Here is a 19,526-nt window from a genome sequence, read left to right as displayed (position 1 = left end):
ACTAATCCCTTCATTAATTAATATATAAATAGATTATTAGTTATATTGTTCATATATAATTTGTAGCCATTCCCTTTTAATAATTAAATTTATTTTATAAATATGATTTTTGTTTAGCGATTTATTTCCTTTATTTTACTCTTTATAATTAAATCTATGCAATCAAAGAAAATCATATCCAATATCTTCAAAAACTTTCTTCTAATTCCAGAAAATATCTTAACTTCTGATATATTTATTATCATAATTTAATATTTAATCTTTTTATCATTACAAATATTAAATAAATGACTAAAATTAACCAAATTCTATTTCAAGAAATATTTTACTTTTAAACAAAAACATTTTAATTTGCAATTTTAATTTTAATTCATTCAAAAAACATAGTTTATTTTAATTATAAGCAAAAATACGCTGTTGTCTCTCATTAATATAAAATTATGCCCTTTCCATATTTATAAAGGCTAGGGAATAAATAAAAATATATTGGAAAACAAATTTAAATGAGAGTATATTTCAGGTAGAATGCGATGAATTTCAGTAAATAATTTAATTATTTCTCTATGTATAAATCATATTTATTTTAAATACATAAACTTAAAACTTTAATGCATTTGCAATTTATATTTATTTTTAAATCTTGATGTTATGTTTTAATCATCTAGTAAGATATCCAGATATAGATTTATTATATTGCTGATAAATAAATTATTTATTTGTTTAGTTAGTTTTTCGAAATATAGATGATAATAGGTATTGTGTTTTTAAATTATTCAACAAGTTTGAGTGAATGATAAATAAGTATTTGCTTATTCTATTTTTAGTAGTAATTATGTAAATGAAAAAATTATTGAATATTTCATACAAATATATGTTGATATCTCACTTTTAAAATTTTGTTTACATAAATTATTTAAAAGAGTCAAGCAAGTTTAAGAGTTTTTAAATAAGCATCTTTTTAATAAACATATTACTTCATTTATTTTTTGTTTTTATTTGTTTGTTTACAAAAATTAAAAAAATTTAATGCAGGTTTTTATAATTTATTTATCTATTTTTTAATAAAAAATTTAGTTATTATAAAAATTCTTTTATTAATTAATAGGAGATTTTAAACACAGATATCGTTTATTCTGCCTCCTTTTACTTAATTTAATTTTTAAAGATTTAATATAAGAAACGAATAAAATACTTATTGAGGACTTCTTCACTCATTAACGTACTATTTACACTTTTAAATATTTTGAAATGGAAGAAACAAAGAAAATAATGTTAGGAAGATAACTTTTAGAAGGTTTTAGTTTATTATATTAAACAAACAAATGCAGATTAGTGGTTTGAATTAGGTTATAAAAGATTTTGAACTGATTAAATTTGAAGTTAATTAAATATTTCAACAATAAAAGCAAGAAAATAAATAGACTTAACTATCTAGATTTTATTTTAATTCTAGCATAAATTATGAGTTTTTAAGTTAAAAATAGAGCTAACATTTTTGAAAATCCAAGTAAAGAATGCTATAGATAATTAGGAGATTTAGATATCACAAGGTTAAGTGAATAAATCACTTGGCTAATAGCTTTATTATTTCAAGCAGTAGCTATTTTTTATGTATGCTTTAAACTAAATAATATCCTTAAATGGTAACGAGCAAATAAGACTTCTTGGAAAAACAAATTATTTATGACTAATGTGGCTTGTTTGAGTTTGTTGCTAGGTAATTTTTTTCAAGAAATCCTAATAAAATTGCTTATTTTATATTTCTGCATTTTATGAAAACGAACTTTAATATTTTTAGAAATTGTTATAATTCTTTTTAAATAAAAAATAATTATTCAGTGCAACTTATTACCATGATAGTAGCCGAAGTTTATTCATTCAATTTAAATGAGAAGTCTATTTCTGATATAGAAGACTTCTAAGATATTTATATTGCTCTATGGGTTTTTTCAATAATAATATTACTGAGTATTATTGGTCAATCTTCTCTTCACTGGTATGATTTGATTAATACTTTTCATAGTTATTTTAATTTATTACGTATTTTAGTAATAGTCATTATATTACTTAATTATTATTTTTCAGAGAGTCAAGTAATTTTTTTATGATACTATCAATCTATCTATTTAGCAATTTTATTACCAAATTATAATGTTTCTACTTAATCCTTTGAATTTATTTTGCTAGAAAGAAATAATATTTAATTTTTAAACATTAATATGATTATTAAATTTTGATTTATTTACTACTGTTTATGTGTGTTTCATTTATATGATATTTGTTATAATTGCATTAAAAATATTAAAATAGGATGGATGTACTAATACACTCGAGATACTACACCTACCTCAAGTACATGTATTACTTTTAGAAAGTTTTTGTGATTATTTTGTATGTTTTGGGTCCTCTCAGTATTTTTCTGCTCTTCTTCTAAATTGATATTACGTAAAATATTAAGGCATTTATTTATTTATTGAAAAGCTAAATAATTTTTCTTTGTAAAAAATAATAAATAACTTAATTTTTATATTTTTATAAAAAAGATTTTATGTTGTCTCTTCATTGACTTTAGCAATAGAATTGATATTTATTGTAAGTTGCTTCTAGTTTTGGAGGGATGTAGAAACTATATATGACTTGTCGAATACCTTCAAACGTCATGTAATTAATTATTTAATGATAGATGAGATAAAAAAAAAAGGAATTCTCTAGCAATAATAATAATTCATTAATAAGAAATTATTATCAACCTTAAAATCAATTTTCATAAAATTTCAATAATAAATTTAATAACTAAATATTATTCTATGTATTAAAAAGGTAAAAGTCTCCATTATTATTCTTGGAATAGCATGTTTATTGAGGGTAATATTTAATATATGTGGAGCAGCTGGTGTTTTACAAGATTTACACTGCTTTGATGCAGAATCAAAAGAAAACACAAACTTTTCAGGGTAACTTAAAAAATAACTCTATAATTAAAGCTTTTAAAATAATTTTGTTTTAATTGTTTTTTTTAATTCTAGTTGCATTCTTTCTATTTTTATATTCTTGTTTGGTGCTACAGTTCCAGTGATGCTTATTTCTTCTATTTTTTCTCCTCATAGAGCTCCTAAAAAGCTAACAACTTTATTACATAGCGAAACAGTAAATTCAGATTGTATAAAATCTTTTATTAAAATATTTCTTGATCTTTAAAATAATATTTATAACTAAAAGATACATTATGAAAAAAGACGAACAAATTTAAGTAGTATAATTACAAGATATTTAACAGCTAGCCATTCCTACATTAATTCATGCAAACAAACAAACAAAAAAATAAAAATATACACATAAATACTAACTAATTTACTCACTAATTAACTAATTTAACTTTTAAGCAAATTAATAGCATAAATCATAACAAAAATTTATTTAAATTCTCAAAAATATAATAAGCTATCCAAATTTATATTTAACTATTAACTATATATTTTACTTCTTTTTTTCGTATTCTCCTAAAATAAACCTTGAGTGTTTCAATTATTTATGTTACTTTCTTACATTTATAAAACAAAAATGAATCTATTTTTTTATTTTGAATTATGTTAAATCTTTAATTTTATAACATTCTATTTTTTTTGGTAAGAAAGTTTGTGAGCAAGATAAATAAAGTATGTATATGTGTGATTCATCATTTTTAACATAATTTAATTAAAATTCTAATATGTTTGTGAACTTAAAGATAATTAATGTAGGAATATTATACTTAATTTAGTTAAATTTAGGTCCTTTAACATTTTTTTATCTATTCATAAACAAATAAGTTAAGTTTTTAATAAAAAAGTTTTTGATGAAGTAAAATAGAATAATTTATTTTAGTTTTCATTCAAAATACTTAAAATGTTATATTTATTTTCTACTGACAAACGTTTCCTCTAATTCATTCATATATTATATATATTTGTATCGGAATGTATTAATATAGCTTATGAATAGATTCAATAGCAACTATCTCTTTATATTTCGAATTATATTTAACAAATTTAATAATTTTTTATTGATTAAGCAATAAATTAAATATGAGTAAATAGAGAAAAGAAGATTTAGAGGGTGTCTTAAAGCAAAAGGATAGAACAATTGTAGAGTAATCAAGAGTTGAAAATGCAGTTCGTGAATTGTATGAAAAGATTCTTTAGAAAGAGCTCTTAAAAAAATAAAATTTGTAAGAAAAGAAAAATAATGACCCAGAAGTTTAAAATGAGCAAAAAAACAATGATGACTATGTAGATGTAGATAGCGACGAAGAAGATGATGAAGATATTGAATTTGGTGTTTTAAATAAAGAGGCTCATGGAAATTATTTGAGAAAGGCTTTATTCGATTTAAGTAAGGATTGAATTTTGCATTTCAGATTATTTATTCTTGAACATAAATGTAGCAATGAATTTAAAAATTTTTAAAGAATTTAATATTAGATACTATGACGTAGGACATCCATGGGTTATTTTCTGGATTATACATTCTATTTATTTATTAAATGATCCTTGTTTAACAATCCAAGACTAAAAAATATTATTTTAGCTCTTAGATTTCTTAAAAAAAACTCAAGATCCTTTAGGAGGTTTCTGTGGAGGTCATTATTAGTTTCCTCACATTGCTTCTAGCTATGCTGCAATCTGTTCTTTAGTAGAGCTAGGTAAATTAAATGCATTTTGCTATATTTAATTGTTTGTTCTATTAAAATCAAATGAACTTTGAGAATAATACTTAAAATACTTAGGGTTATTTATTAATTTGCATAGATAAATTATATTTTTCATAAATAAAATAAAGATTTAGGCTTATAAATATTTTAAAAATGCTAACTTTAGACTTTCAATAATCCATAATTAATTAACTAATTTCCATCTTAAATAAATAAATAAAGGAAGTGAAGAATGTTTATCTATTGTTGATAGAAAAGGAATGTATAATTTTTTGTTGAGATGCAGAAATCCAGCTATGAAAGGTAGTTTCCTTTTATGTGAAGGAGGAGAGTCAGATATGAGAGGAGTTTATATTGCTGTGCTTATAGCAGATGTTCTGAACATAATGACACAAGAACTTATTGATGGAGTTGTAGATTTTATTTGCTCCAGTTAAACTTACGAAGGAGGTATTGCTCCAGAGCCATTTGGTGAAGCTCATGGAGGTTTATCTTATTGTGGACTAGCTGCATTAGCAATACTAAAACAAGGACATAGAATAAATTTAAATAGATTCACCTATTGGCTTACAGAGAAATAAATGAAGACAGAAGGTGGTTTTTAGGGTAGAACTAATAAACTTGTTGACAATTGTTACTCTTTTTGGCAAGGTGCTACATTTAGAATATTAAATGAAATTACTGGTGGAGCTGCTTCATACAACAATTAATTGTAATTTTTTATTAAATATTTGGATTCAAAAAACGATAAAAATTATTTTTTAATGCTACTTAGGTTATATGATCAATAGAAACTACAAGCATACATTCTACTTTGCTAAGAAAAAGATGGAGGGCTTTACGATAAACCAGGGAAGTTCCCAGATTTGTACCATACTTGTTATTCGTTAAGTGGTTTAAGCAGTGCCCAAAGAAGTGCTGATAATAAAGAAGAAGAGTACTTTATGAACAAAATGACAAGTTCAACTAAATAAATTAATGTAGTTTACAATTTACCTTAAGATAAATTAGATTTTGCTAAAAGTTTTTATGCAAAACTTCCTCCAATCTAATGAATAATTAAATAAAAAATAAAAAAATTAATTATGTTTTTTTAACACATTTTATATTTATTTATCCTTAAAATCAATGAGTATATTTATTTTCCCTAATTACCCTTCTTTTTTGATTTTAAATCTTGTATAATGAAAAAAATTAATTCTAACATTAAATATTTTCTTTTAAATTTTAAAAATAAATGCAATAAATTTTGTTTTTATAATACAGCTTAAAAACAATAGTATGTCTATAACATAAAAAATAAAATATTATTTCATATACGATAAAGATTCATAAATAAAGGTAACCTCTTATTAATGTTTCATTTTCTTTTTAGTTAAAAGATAAATTAACTTACTTTATTTTTAGCAAATTAATTTTATATTTATTGTATCATTAGACTCAATAACTAATTAAGTCACTTCATTAGTAAGCAAGTTAGTTTGTTATTTATTTTTTTATTAGATTGCTTTATACTAAGCATATTTATTTTCTATAATTAACCATCGAATGTTTGTTATTGAACTGGCTTAATGAATAAGGCTTCATTTTTTTAGTTAAAATTTTAATTAATATATTCTAAGAAAGCTACAATATTAGTTTTTGAGTTATCTAAATCATATAAAATATAGAGTAACTTTATTTATTTAATTATGATAATAATTGTTTTTATTTTTTGTGAATTTTCTGCATAATTTTTTTATTTATTAAAATTTAAAAGAAAATCAAATATCAATTTAAAGTTAATAGGAAATTAAATGGGTTAAATTATTCATGGCTCCTACTAGAGCTAATAAATATAAGAATTTTGTGAATAGAATAGCATAGATATTAACATATTTTAGAATTAGATCAAGTTTTTAAGTTAAATGAAATATTAATATGTTGGAATATTAGGAAATGGATTATTTGGTTAGCAAATACAAGCATATTCTGAGAATTATTAGAGTGTAGCAATTAAAATAATTTATAGCAAGAACTCTGGTTTAGAAACAGCTCTTAAACAATCAACAAAATACAAATAAATAAAAAATACATAACATCTTGCGCAGATACATGAAATTGTATACAATCCTTCTTTAAACACTTATTACATTGTGTAAGAGTTGGCTGATTGTAAATTAAATTGAATTTGCAAAATTTTTAGATTGATATTATCAATTACAAAATAGGCTCCCTTAAGGAAATTCTTGAAAGTTGCAAGCTAACAGATAAACAAATATATGAAACTACACTGCAACTGTTAGAAGGTTTAGCAGAACTTGAAAATTTAGGATTAATACATGGAGATATCAAGACAGAAAATATCTTATACAATAGACCTAAAAATAAATTTATGTTTAGTAAGGATATTCAATTGACATAAATTTTCTGATTAATTTATTATTCTACTAAAAAATAAATAAAAAATTAGCTGATTTTGGTTTGGCTCAAGTTTTAATGAAATCTAATAAACCTGCTTCATCTAATTCCAAAGTAAGATTTATTAAATCTTTAACACTTTTTAATATATTATATATTTATCATTTAGCAACTATAAAGAACTTAAATTTATGGTGCTCCAGAACTAGAAAAAGAACAAGATACTTCAAGATTTTAAAATAAGGTAATTATAAATAATTTAAAATTATTTCTTATTTTATTATAAATTAACTAAATAAATTATTAATAATTTAGCAATAAGCATATTTTTTGAATAATACCTTTGAATGTTTTTAATAAGTTTTTATAATATTTAACAAAAAATCAAAAGATAAACCCAATTTATATCAAAATTTTTTGAAGTATTTCTATTTTTTTTAATAATCAAAGATTATTTTAAAACATTTTATTTAAAAGTCTAAATTTTATATTTAAAATTCAATAAATGGTTTCTTTATAATAATTTAGATGGATACATATGCCCTTGGAATGGTTTTGTCTGAAATAATTATTGGAAAAGGATTTGAACTTGAGGAATCTATCGATATCAAAAATAATAATGACATACAAGACTACATACCATTCGACTCTCATCATAAATTTTACATAGAAAAGATTATTTTAAATATGGTGAAGGTATCGAAAAAAGAGAGATAAGAAACTAGTGAACTGATTAACACTCTTAAGAAAAATTTTGAGTTTAATGAATAAGATTTAATGGCTATTTATATAAAAGAAATATCAAAGCTTCTTTAAAACTAACAAAAAATTAGCAAAGACTATCAAATGTATTATCAGAAGTATTTTTCACAAAGAAACTTATAAAAAATAAGTGCTAACGAATCGTAAAATTCTTAAAACAAAAATAATTTTAATTATTTAATTTTGATATGAAGGAGAACATAAATAGGTGATGGATAGTTATATGGAATAATTGATGCCATCAAATTATGCAAGAATATTTAAGAGCTAGAATTACAATTTTAGTAAATATAAATTACTTTTAGTTATTTTAAATTAATAATGAGTAATAAATTCATAATTTAATTTAAAAGTGTCAATTTAATAACAGATAGTGGATTATTTGCAATTACCAGCTTGGTTAATGATCATTCCAAGTCTTTAGAGATATTAACTATCAATTTTGAGTAATTTAATATTTTTACTAAGGTTTAATGCTAACATTTTTCTGTTATTTAGAGAAAACTAAATTAGAGATAGAGGCATTCTACAATTATTTCAGTCTATAAATAAGTGTTTGCTGCTGAGAAAACTTTCTCTTAGTTTCACGTAATTAATCAATCAGTATTTGTAAAAAATTAGCAAAATAAAATACAAAAATATAAATAGAAAAAATAGAATTACAGATGATGGTTTTAGAGGTCTTATTCCACTAGCTAATTCGAGTTAAATTTAATTGCAAGAATTAAAGCTACATTTCTCGTAATTTAAATTTAATCTTTGTCTTTTCGAATTTGAAAATTATTTTAAAACTAAAATAGTGAAAATTAAATCACAGGAAATGGGCTAATAGATGTATTAAAGGCTCTTTAATAGCAAAAGAAACTTACAAGTCTTTCTCTGTATTTAGCGTAAAAATAATTAAGAAATAAAGTTCTATTGATATTTATAATTTCACAATATTCTAAAATTAGAGATATTTGTATCAACGATCAAGATTTCTACGGTATTACAGAAGTGTTAACCAATTTTAAGTAATTGCATGAACTCAAATTATGCTTTTAGTAATTTAAACATTTCGATTTTAGCAAATATTTTAATACATATTGAAATATAATTTTATTAGGAGAAACGATTTAAGTAGTGATGGGTTTAAAGGATTGGCAGAAATATTTAAAGATAATATTTTATTATAATCATTAGAATTTTACTTTTAGTAAATAATCAACAAATAAATTACTAATATTAGAAATAATATACAAATAAATAATATAGGTAAAATAAAATAGATGACTAAGGACTAATCTCTGTTGTAGATAAATTATAATTCTGTTAAAAGCTATAATTAGTAGAGCTATTTTTTTCGTAAGATCTACAAAAACTTTAATGAATCTTTATATAGATAATTAAAATTTTAAATTATATGAAATTGGATATATAACTTATTTAAAATTATTTTTACTTTCTAACAAAATAATTTATTCTTTTTTTAAAAAAGAGAAAACCGAATTACCGACCATGGGCTTATAGGCACAGCAGATTCTCTTAGAAAATGCAAACAATTAAAGGACATTTATATAGATTTTAGGTAAATTTATATTAAAAATATATTATTAATAATAAATAAACAGGGTTTTTGATAGAGTTGTCAAAATTATTTATCTGATTATTAATTAATTTTTGAAAGTACTTATTTTGGAATTTAAGACTTTAATGATTCAAAATCTTCAAAAAATAATTTTCTTTAAATATTCTTCTCTTTTGACATTAACCTTTCATGAATTTTAAAAATCCAATAACAATCCTAATAACGAAACATTATTTTATTTTAAATATAATAAACAAATGAAGAAAATCATTTATTTTTGTGTTTTTTTAACTTATTTGACTTTTAAAAACTATTAAATAATAAAACAAAATGAAATAATTATAAACAATAATTTAGAATTGAATCAATAGTTTTATTAATAATTTGTTAATTAAATTATTTTTTTTAAATCAATCTATTAAATATTGTTTATTTTTTTTACTTATTGCATGAAAATAGTGAAAACAAAATTTAAGAAAAGCAAAGGATTTAGTAAATATTCGATGGTAATTTTAAAGGCAAAATGAATTTCTATAGCATAGATTTTTGAGTAGTTTAGAGATATTTTTATGGATATTTTAATTATTTATTATCAAAAATAAATTTCTATCATAAATTAAATGGAATACGAATAATTTAAATTAAGTTAAAGATAAAAACAAATAAATAAATAATTATTATTTTGTCAACTCTAAAATTTGTTTTATATTTATCTGTTAATAAGTCTCAATTACAATAATTGTTTTAATATCTTACTATTAAGTTTACTTCGTTAATTATCTTTAAAAAAAAATTTGCTCTTTAAATTCAAATTTATAAAAATTTGATTTTGTCATTTATTTTTAACATATGGTTTATAATATAAATGTATATAATGAAGATTTTTTTCTGAGTTTCTGTCATTATTTTATTAATAGGAGATATATAAAAAAAATTTGATAATTTTTTATTGAATAAAAATATAATTTTCAAATTTATTTGTGTTAAAAAAAAACATTTTTACAATCTAAATTCATATTTTTTAAATAATTTTAAATTCCAGAGGGCAAACTTAATTAGGAAAAATGGTTAAAAATTTAGTTAGAATTTTAAAATTTTCTAAAAATCTTTATATTGTTTTATAACTTAGTGAGCTTATATTATTAATTAATATAAAATATTTAGTAACATTTAATAAAAAAAACAAAATTAATCATCAAACAAGTATAATTTCAAAATTAATATTTTTCTAGATGGTATTATAAAAAAGAAGGCTTTTTAGTAAAGTAGATAAAATAAATTATATATCATGTGTTAATTTTAATTTAAATATATTACTTTATATCTTAAATTATGAAACAAAATAAATATCTGAATATTTCTTTTAACTTTTAATGCTAACTTAGTTTATTTTTCTAAAATATTTTCTGTATTTTTTATAGATATTATAAAAAGTATAAATACGTGCTTTTAAAAAGCATTGAAATATGTTTTAAGCAAAGGATTTTTAATTATTCAGAGACCAAAATTATAATTAATTAGTAGATTTAAATTATATCATTTTTATTGATTTGGTGGATCTATAATTTTATACAACATGATGCTTTGATTATATCTAGGAAGTGTAAAGTAAATCTTGGACAACCTTTTTAACCTCACTAATTTAATAGAAATAAAATTTAATATTATCTTTATCTTACTATCCTATAAAACTAATTAGAAAAGTGAAAATTAAAATTAATAATAAATTTATTCTCCATTTAATTGTTTAGATATTTTCTATTAGAAATGTGAATTCAATATTATTTTTATTAGTATTAATTTTTAAAATGCTTTATAAAATGCATTTAAACAAAAAGCAAATTGATTTCCAAAGGAAAAATGATCTCAATTTTTAAATTTTTTATCCAAAAAATATTAGTTTACTTAACATTTTTAATTTTTAGAGTTATAAACTGTGTAATAGGATTATTTTTACAAAGTCAAAATTTAATTAAATCAGATTTGCTCAAAAAAAAAGCAGGAAAAATACTGAGATAAATTTATTAATTAAGGAATTGTTATTCATGTAAAGTAAATTAGTCATTAAATAAAATCAAATCTTATCTCCATTCTCAATATTTTTTTTGATCTCCTCTTTAAAATAGAAATTTTTTTACTCTTAATTTATAAAATAGCATTTTCTCAACTTTTATTCTATACATTTAAATCTACCACAACAAAATAAAATAAGAATAATTCCTTCTTTTTTTATGGAAGGTAATTAAAAATAATTTTTATTACCTCAAATTTTCTTTATGAAACTTTTACAAAAGTCTAAACCAACTTAAGTTGGTATCAACAACCAAAATTGACATTTAACTTCCAATTAACCAAAACGAATTTGAAATGTGAATAAAATGTATTGTAATAAACTTAATATTTTTTGTAACACAATTTAATACATAAGTAAACAAATATCAACTACTTTTGAAGTTTATAAATAACCAAATCATAATTTTGTTTGCTTTGTAAAATTGATAAATTTCAAAACAAATTATAAAATCGTCTAGTTTGTTTACATGACCAAGTATTGAAAAATAATTTTAAAAACCACTAAATTAAAACAGATAATTTCTATTTTTTAAAGATAACTATACATTTAATGAACGAATTAAAATATTTAATTCTAATTTATCATTAACTCTTTTTGAAATGCAAAAATGAATAGTTAATTTACAATTGAAGGATATTAATAAATAAAAATGTGAACACAAAGATATTTTAATAATACTACTTGAAATTGCTTATAAATAAAAGAATGTTTATAATCAAAATAGAAAGCAATTATTTTGATCGGTGCGAGTCAATCTATGATTAATCTAGAGAGTATTTTAGGTAAAACTAAACTTCTTGCGAATTATTATGATTATTATCAAAAGCTAAGATCCGCAAAATAAATGTATTTGCTATATATCTTTAGATAAATGTAATTTTTTATGATTAAATCAATCAATCAATCCTTTAATTTTTATTAAATCTAATTAAAGTAGTAATCAAACCAAAAAACAAAAGGCCTATAAAAAAGCAAGCATATTATACCCCCTAATTAGCTTGTAATAAGAATTCCATTAAATTAATAAATAACTAAAAAAAGTAAAAAACTTTTAAAATTTCTTAAAAGCATAATCAAATTACAAATTAATTTACCTTTTGGTTGATTTATTTATATACTCGAAATAAGAATTAGAGAGTTATAAACTATTTAACAAGGCAAATAGTCTGACAAATAAAATCAAAATCTATCAAAAATACTAATAGAAAAATGGGAGCATGTTTGAGTGTGTTTGGCGGTAAGCCTGATAATGAGGATGATCAAAATACTAATTCCAAGTTGCTTGGTGATGATCAAAAATAAGAAGATTTAGAAGATGATATGGGCTCTACCAAACCTAACTCTGAAGAGACAGTTAGAATTTAAATTAAGGGAAATAACGAAGATGAATAAAATAATTAATAAAAAGTTGTATTGAGCGATTTTGAAATTTTAAAGGTAATTTTTGAATAAAAATCTCAATATTTTGAGACAATGTTTAATAATAATTTTATAATTTTTTGCATATACAATAGGTTATTGGTGAAGGTTCTTTCGGAAAAGTTTTCATGGTCTAGAAGAAAGATGATGGTAAAATTTATAGAAAATTTCAAATAAATATTTAAAACAATCTGCTTCACAAATTATGAATCGGGAGCTCTAAAAAATTAGAAACATGTTAAAGAGTTTGGCTGATTTTTTAGAGTTTACTGAGTCAAAGTGAAGATGATAAATATGTAAGTTAGTTAAATTAATAATAAACTCGTATAAATGAATATAGGCAAGATTTACGCAATGAAGTAATTGAGAAAAAGCAATTTAACTAAACAGCACCAAAAGCTAAAGACCATTGAGGAAAAAAATATTATGGTTAACATGAAATCTCCCTTCATTGTTCAGTTGAAATATGCCTTCTAAACCACTACTAAACTTTACTTTGTTATGGACTTTATGCAAGGTGGTGAAATGTTTTATCATATCAGAAAGGCCAAATACTTTAAAGAAGACGTAGCTAGATTCTATGTCTCAGAATTAGTACTCGCACTGGAATATCTCCATTCTAAAGACACTATTTATAGAGATTTAAAACCAGAAAATATACTACTAGGAGCAGATGGACACATCAAGATATGTGACTTTGGTCTCTCCAAATAAGGTGTAAAAGGTAAAAAATTATCCACTGCTTATTCATTAAATCAATAAAGACTTAAAATGAGTATTTACTCAAAAAAAGCTAAGATAGCTTTAATTGAAGATTCTAAGGGGATTAAAGAGATGATTATTATTTTGCAAAATAAAATAAATTTGTGGGGTTTAATCTCAAAACTTAATCAATCAATCAAATAAGATAAAAATACTCAATTAAAACTTCTCAATTTCTGAAAATATTGTGGCAATTTATTGTAGCCAGATAATTTCTGATATTTAAAAATAAATCTGTCATATTTTGATTACGACGATTTATTTATAAATTTATTTTTTTTTTGATATTAAGCAAACATATTAAAAATTTTTTTTTCTACCATTAAATAAAACACTATATTGTTTTCAGATTGAATCCAATCAATTTCTTGCACATCAATCAAATCATAATATTATCAATTCTCAATTATATAAATTATTCTTTTATAATAATTTTCTATTTTCCATTAAAAAAGACTCAGATAAGACCAAAACAATTTGTGGCACTCCTGAATACTTAGCTCCTGAAATTCTATTAGGTAAATTTCAACAAAAATATTTTCTTAAAACTGCCTTGTTTTTATTTATGGTCAAAATAACCACAAAAAATACAGAGATAGTCTCACTTAAATAATTTATTATATCACTTTTATTTAAATAATAATTTTGATAATTTTAAATGAAAGAGATGAAAAATACAAATAAAAAATTAAAGTTATTCGCTTATTTATAACATTTCCATTATAAATTGAATAGGTTAACCTCATGGTAAAGAAGTAGATTGGTACAGTTTGGTAATTAAGCTTAACTTTTTGATATTAAAAAATCTTACTAAATTTAAATTAAATATAGGGTTGTGTACTTTATGAATTTCTTTCTGGCGCTCCACCTTTCTACAGCAGAGACAAGCAATAAATGTAATTATTTTAATTGAGAACCAATAAATTCATTAATTTATCATTAAAATTAATTATCAAAAGGTATCAATAAAGAATCAACAGTGATATTCAAAGAAAACCTTAGTTCTAGAATGATGCATGGGATCTCATTTAGTTATTGCTTGCTAAAAATGTAAAAATAAATTGCATTTTATTCTCAATTTTTTTTTTAAACTTTTTAATTTAAAATTATTAATAAATCTAATAGCCTAAAGACAGATTGAATACTGCTGCTTAAGTAAAAAGCCATCCATTTTTCAAAACAGTTGATTGGGAAAAATTGTTGAATAAAGATGTTAGACCTCCTTTCGTACTTAAATTCAACAATGAATAAGATACCAGATATATTTCTAATGTAATTATTTATTTATTTGATTTTTTTTGATTTGTACTCATTCATCCATCCATCAATTATAATTAATTTATCTTATTCAAATAGGAATTTGTTAAACAAGCTGTATAAAATACCCCTTACACTCCTAATGTCGGAGGTTTGGCAGGAGGAAATCAAGATTTTGATGGATTTACCTACTAAGGAGGAGTAAGCATCAACAATAATTGATACTATTTATTTTAAAACAAACAAATATACTGAAAAGTAGTATGAAACATACATTCAAAAAAACAACACAATAAACTAGAAATAAACTCTTTTATAATAAATAAATTACTTTCACATAAAATGATTAATAAATAATTAAAGTTTTAAAAAAAACTCTAGATAAACCAAAATAAATTAATAAAAAAATTTCTATAAAACAAAATGAAAAATAAATAAATTATGAAACTAATTATTACTAGACGATAAGATATGCTCATAAAATATATTAATTATATATGAGTGAATATGTATCTCTCTGTTTTTTATCCAAAATATTTATATTCTTTAAGTAATTTTGATTATATAATAAATAAATGACTAAATACATTGTTTTGTATTTTAAAATTTATTATCAATTCTAAAAAAATAATTTTTATGTAAAATGTTTAAATGTTTTCTTACTTAAATTAAAAAAAATGTAGTATCAAAATTAATTAATTCCTTTATTTTTAAATAATTTTTTATAAGCATAATAATATTTTTATAGAATTTGATTTGTAATATTATTAATTTAATTAGTACCATAAACTATGCCCAATCAATTAATTTAATTGAAATATTTTTATCAAAGGCACTAAAATATTTGATTAAATATCTCATAAGAAGAATTAATGTCTTGCATATTTAAGGTCCTTAACTGAAATTTAAATATGGTGAGGATAGGTAAGAATGATTATTTACAGTATCTATTTTTAATATATAATTTGAATTAAAATTTAAAAATGTGTTAAGGTATTTTGTGAATGTTTTCATTTAATTATACTTTAAAGCTATTTCTTTTGATTTGATAAGGATTTTCAAATTATTTAAAAAAAATCTGCAATATTGAAAAAAAATAGAAATAATTTTAAGATTAATTTAATAGTTATTTTAAAAGAAAAATTATTTGATTAAAAGTCTGTTCAACAATTAATATAGTAGAACAAATATTTAGGATTTTTAATGATTTTAAACTCATTAACATTAGATTTCATTAAAGTAAATAAAAATAGAAAATTAAGGGATAGATAAGCTATAATGTGATAGATTTTAACTTTTCAAAGAGATGATTTTAGCTTCAATTTTTTGTTATCAGAAAAATATAAATCTGTCTTATTGCTGATTTAATTAGTATTTAATTCATTTGCTTGCTTTAAGATGAATAGAATGAGGAATCAAGATACTGCTTGCATTTAACCATGTATGCTTTTAATAAAATCTTATACAAAAACCATATGTTTGTTAAAGTCAACTAATTAAAATATAAAAAATTTTAGTTGAGTAATTTATTATTGATAAAAAAATTATTAATATTTCGTTCAATTTAAGTTAATATTAAGATTAATAGCATACCCATATTTAGTAAAAATGTAAGTAGGAGGAAAACCACTAGGTTATTGGAAGAATAAAACTGATATTCTACTTTAATACAAGGAAAATACAAGATAAATACAGAGGAAGAAGTAAGCAATTAATATTCATATCTAAATCATTAGTAAAATATTTAAATAAATAAATAAATAAATCATAGTCGCTACCAAAAAGAAAAATTTTAAAAGTAATCAGCAACTCAGAACAATTTATTTGGAAGCAATAGCAATATTAGTGATTTGAACTCAAGTAAAGTTTAATTTTACAGATGTTATTGTTTTCTAATTTATTTTTTGTGATCTCTTACCCTAGATGGTAATAAAGAATCTCTACTAATAAAAGATAAATTTATAGAAGATAAAAATGCAATTACAATCGAATTGAAGTCAAATAATTTGCCTCCTGAATGGGTCGATTACTATGAAATATGTATTTAGAAGTTAAGATAAATAGAATCAATATGTAATAAATAAATTTAAAAATCCTTGTTGATTTTTTTAATTTATTAATAGAGCAGTAAATTGCATAAAAAGGCAGAGAAAGACTGAAAAGAGGATTCGGCGATAATTCTGCTCTTGATAATTAAATTTATGATTTAACTAGAGAAGCAAATCAAGTAATTTAATCAGACATTGCAAAAATTAATTTTAATGAAATTTAATCAATCTATTTAATAAAAATATTTTCAATAAATTTAGATGATTAAAGAGTGTGAACGTAAGATATAACAAATAGATGAAGTGGCTGCTCTAAAAAGAGAATCAGCTAGTGAGCAACAGAGTAAAATTTTTAAATAATAAAACAAATAGGTTATTAAGTATTCAAATAAAAATAGTAAGAAAAAATGTAAAGAGTAGTCTAGCTTAATAAATTTCTGATATCACTATTCGTCTTCGTAAGTAATAGAAAGCAATCTACGACACTCTCAAAAAGAATGGTAACTCAACTGATGATTTTGGTAACACCTTTATGCCATTTAATGACATAGAGTCTCAAAAATAAAGCCAAGTACAAGACGATATTTATGAAGAAATTGCAAAAGGAAGGTAAATAATATTTATTCCAATCAAAATTTTAATTCTTAAGTAAAATTAAATAATAATTTTACATATTTTGAAACAAGTTTAATTTTTATATCAAAAATCTAAATTTTTGGTTTTGAAAATAAACTGATAAATAAATTAGAATATGATGAAATGTCATCTAAAAACTTAATAAACTAAATAAAAAACTCTAAAATTATTTAATCAAATATGTTGAGATTTATGAAGATATTTAAAAATAAATTTTAGCTTTATTAAAATAAAATTTATAGCAAAAAATTAAGTTTAAAACTTAAAAGAATTACTTAAATTTATTTTAATAACATATTAATTAGATATAAAACTACTTTTTACAACATAAGAATTAAATAAATTTTCTGGAATTAAATTAAATTTTTTGTTTTCAAAAACATAATTTTATTATCAAAATGAAATATTTACTTTGCATAAATGTCTGGCCGATAATTAAAGATAGATATTTAAATTACATATTTACTAGTAAAGATTATTAAACAGTAGAAACTTAAAGAAGTATCTTTAAAAGGTCTTTTAAAAAAAATTTTTTGCTTTATGATGTAATACTGGTTGAAATTTGGTGAAAAGAAAAACAAAACAAAAAAATACTTACAAAAATCCACATATTTATTTTTAATAATTTTGCAAATGAATATTATAAATAAATAGATAGATAATAGACAAAATAATTTATTGGCTATTTTCTATCGTAAATAATGTCTAACCTCTATTCTAATATTTTTATTTTTGGATGTTTATTTTGAATCCTATCGAAACATTATGATACTTATATTTAAAAATGTAGAATTCTCATAAATTAAATTAATAAATAGAGAAAAAGATATTAATCAGTTAGTTGACCAAATTAACGAGTTATCAGATATTTACAAAACTCTGCATGTCCTTGTAATTGACTAAGGAACACTTTTAGATAGAATTGACTTTAATATTTCAGAAACTAAAAATAATGTTGTAAAAACAAATTAACAGTTAAAGAAGGTAAAAAAATTTAATTTTCAGCTTTAAATTTTGTTTAATTTACTTAATTAATTTAAAGGCCCTTAAACATTAAGAAAGTCCTTTTGCACAACGAGTAATACATGCTTTAATTGGTTTTATAGTCTTCTTTTCTTTAGTGCTGATTTTAAAATACACTTCTTGAGCTAATATAAAATACTATTTATATTCATTGAATTTTCAAATTATAATTAAATTAACTAATTTAAGGAGCTTAAATGCTTATATTAACATAATTTTTCATTAAAGAAACAAAGTTTGATAATAGCTTTGTAAATTTTATAACAAAGCAGCGACTTGACATTAAAATCTATAAATTAATAATTAATATTTATAAACTTAAAGTAGTATTTATATCTTTATCATTATATTTTATTTGTATATACAATATATTTATTATATCTAATCTTTAAAATAAATCAAGTATTTTATTATTTTGAAAGAATTAAACAACGAACAAGGTTCTTTATCAATTTTTTTGAGAAAATTTAAAATTAATTTATATGATAAATAATTTTTTGGTTAAGTGAAATATATTAATGTTTTAAATTTTATATTTTAATTTTTCAAAAATGTTTTACTTGGAAAATCATCTAGTAAATATTTTCTAATTAACTTTCTCTCAAAAATAAGCTTTAAATACATATTATTTTAGACTTTCATCATCAAAATTTAACAATTATTTATTTACCTATAAATATAAAAGAAATTGGTTCTATCTCTAATAACTTTACTTTTTATCTAAGTAACCTATGATAGTATTAACAATTTTTCTATAAAGCTGTAAAATTGCTAACAGTAACTCTAACTAATTTGTATAATTTAACACTTTTAAATTAAAAACAAATAATTTTAATGTATGAAAATAACCATTTTCCTTAAATCGTATTGATGTTGTGCTCCTTATTT

The 19,526-nt window shown here is 21.1% G+C and overlaps 5 protein-coding genes across 5 annotated transcripts; all 5 read left to right on the top strand. All coding sequences in view use genetic code 6, as the record gives it.

Annotated features, from left to right (window-relative positions):
* Positions 1-2,953: 2,953 nt before the first annotated feature.
* On the top strand, positions 2,954-3,565 carry TTHERM_000248530 (transmembrane protein, putative; the record flags this gene model as incomplete). The annotated part of the gene is made up of 2 exons (XM_012799955.1): positions 2,954-3,160; positions 3,220-3,565. Coding segments are annotated over 2 exons (552 nt in total), but the record flags the coding sequence as incomplete, so codon positions are not given.
* Positions 3,566-4,064: 499 nt separating this feature from the next.
* Positions 4,065-5,745, top strand: TTHERM_00248530 (prenyltransferase and squalene oxidase repeat protein; the record flags this gene model as incomplete). The annotated part of the gene is made up of 4 exons (XM_001023883.2): positions 4,065-4,371; positions 4,448-4,681; positions 4,913-5,402; positions 5,466-5,745. 4 exons carry the CDS (start codon positions 4,065-4,067, stop codon positions 5,743-5,745), a joined length of 1,311 nt encoding a protein of 436 aa, XP_001023883.2.
* Positions 5,746-6,486: 741 nt separating this feature from the next.
* TTHERM_00248520 (kinase domain protein) lies at positions 6,487-9,969 on the top strand (the record flags this gene model as incomplete). The annotated part of the gene is made up of 15 exons (XM_001023882.3): positions 6,487-6,844; positions 6,901-7,071; positions 7,143-7,204; positions 7,260-7,334; positions 7,619-7,995; positions 8,047-8,136; positions 8,206-8,298; positions 8,351-8,440; positions 8,501-8,593; positions 8,653-8,742; positions 8,806-8,895; positions 8,958-9,047; positions 9,107-9,196; positions 9,330-9,419; positions 9,879-9,969. 15 exons carry the CDS (start codon positions 6,487-6,489, stop codon positions 9,967-9,969), a joined length of 1,950 nt encoding a protein of 649 aa, XP_001023882.3.
* A 2,733-nt stretch (positions 9,970-12,702) lies between these two features.
* Positions 12,703-15,153, top strand: TTHERM_00248510 (Serine/Threonine kinase domain protein; the record flags this gene model as incomplete). The annotated part of the gene is made up of 9 exons (XM_001023881.3): positions 12,703-12,930; positions 13,008-13,062; positions 13,253-13,636; positions 14,130-14,192; positions 14,410-14,447; positions 14,506-14,570; positions 14,634-14,724; positions 14,800-14,946; positions 15,031-15,153. 9 exons carry the CDS (start codon positions 12,703-12,705, stop codon positions 15,151-15,153), a joined length of 1,194 nt encoding a protein of 397 aa, XP_001023881.2.
* A 1,386-nt stretch (positions 15,154-16,539) lies between these two features.
* TTHERM_00248500 (syntaxin 43) lies at positions 16,540-18,762 on the top strand (the record flags this gene model as incomplete). The annotated part of the gene is made up of 8 exons (XM_001023880.3): positions 16,540-16,634; positions 16,703-16,791; positions 16,855-17,004; positions 17,055-17,158; positions 17,241-17,322; positions 17,378-17,588; positions 18,434-18,599; positions 18,658-18,762. 8 exons carry the CDS (start codon positions 16,540-16,542, stop codon positions 18,760-18,762), a joined length of 1,002 nt encoding a protein of 333 aa, XP_001023880.3.
* Between the last annotated feature and the right edge of the window lie 764 nt (positions 18,763-19,526).

The sequence above is a fragment of the Tetrahymena thermophila genome (genome assembly GCF_000189635.1).
Source record: "Tetrahymena thermophila SB210 genomic scaffold scf_8254406, whole genome shotgun sequence".
NCBI lineage: Eukaryota > Ciliophora > Oligohymenophorea > Hymenostomatida > Tetrahymenidae > Tetrahymena > Tetrahymena thermophila.
Note: the sequence above shows the minus strand (reverse complement) of the source record. Positions and strands in the feature narration are given on the sequence as shown.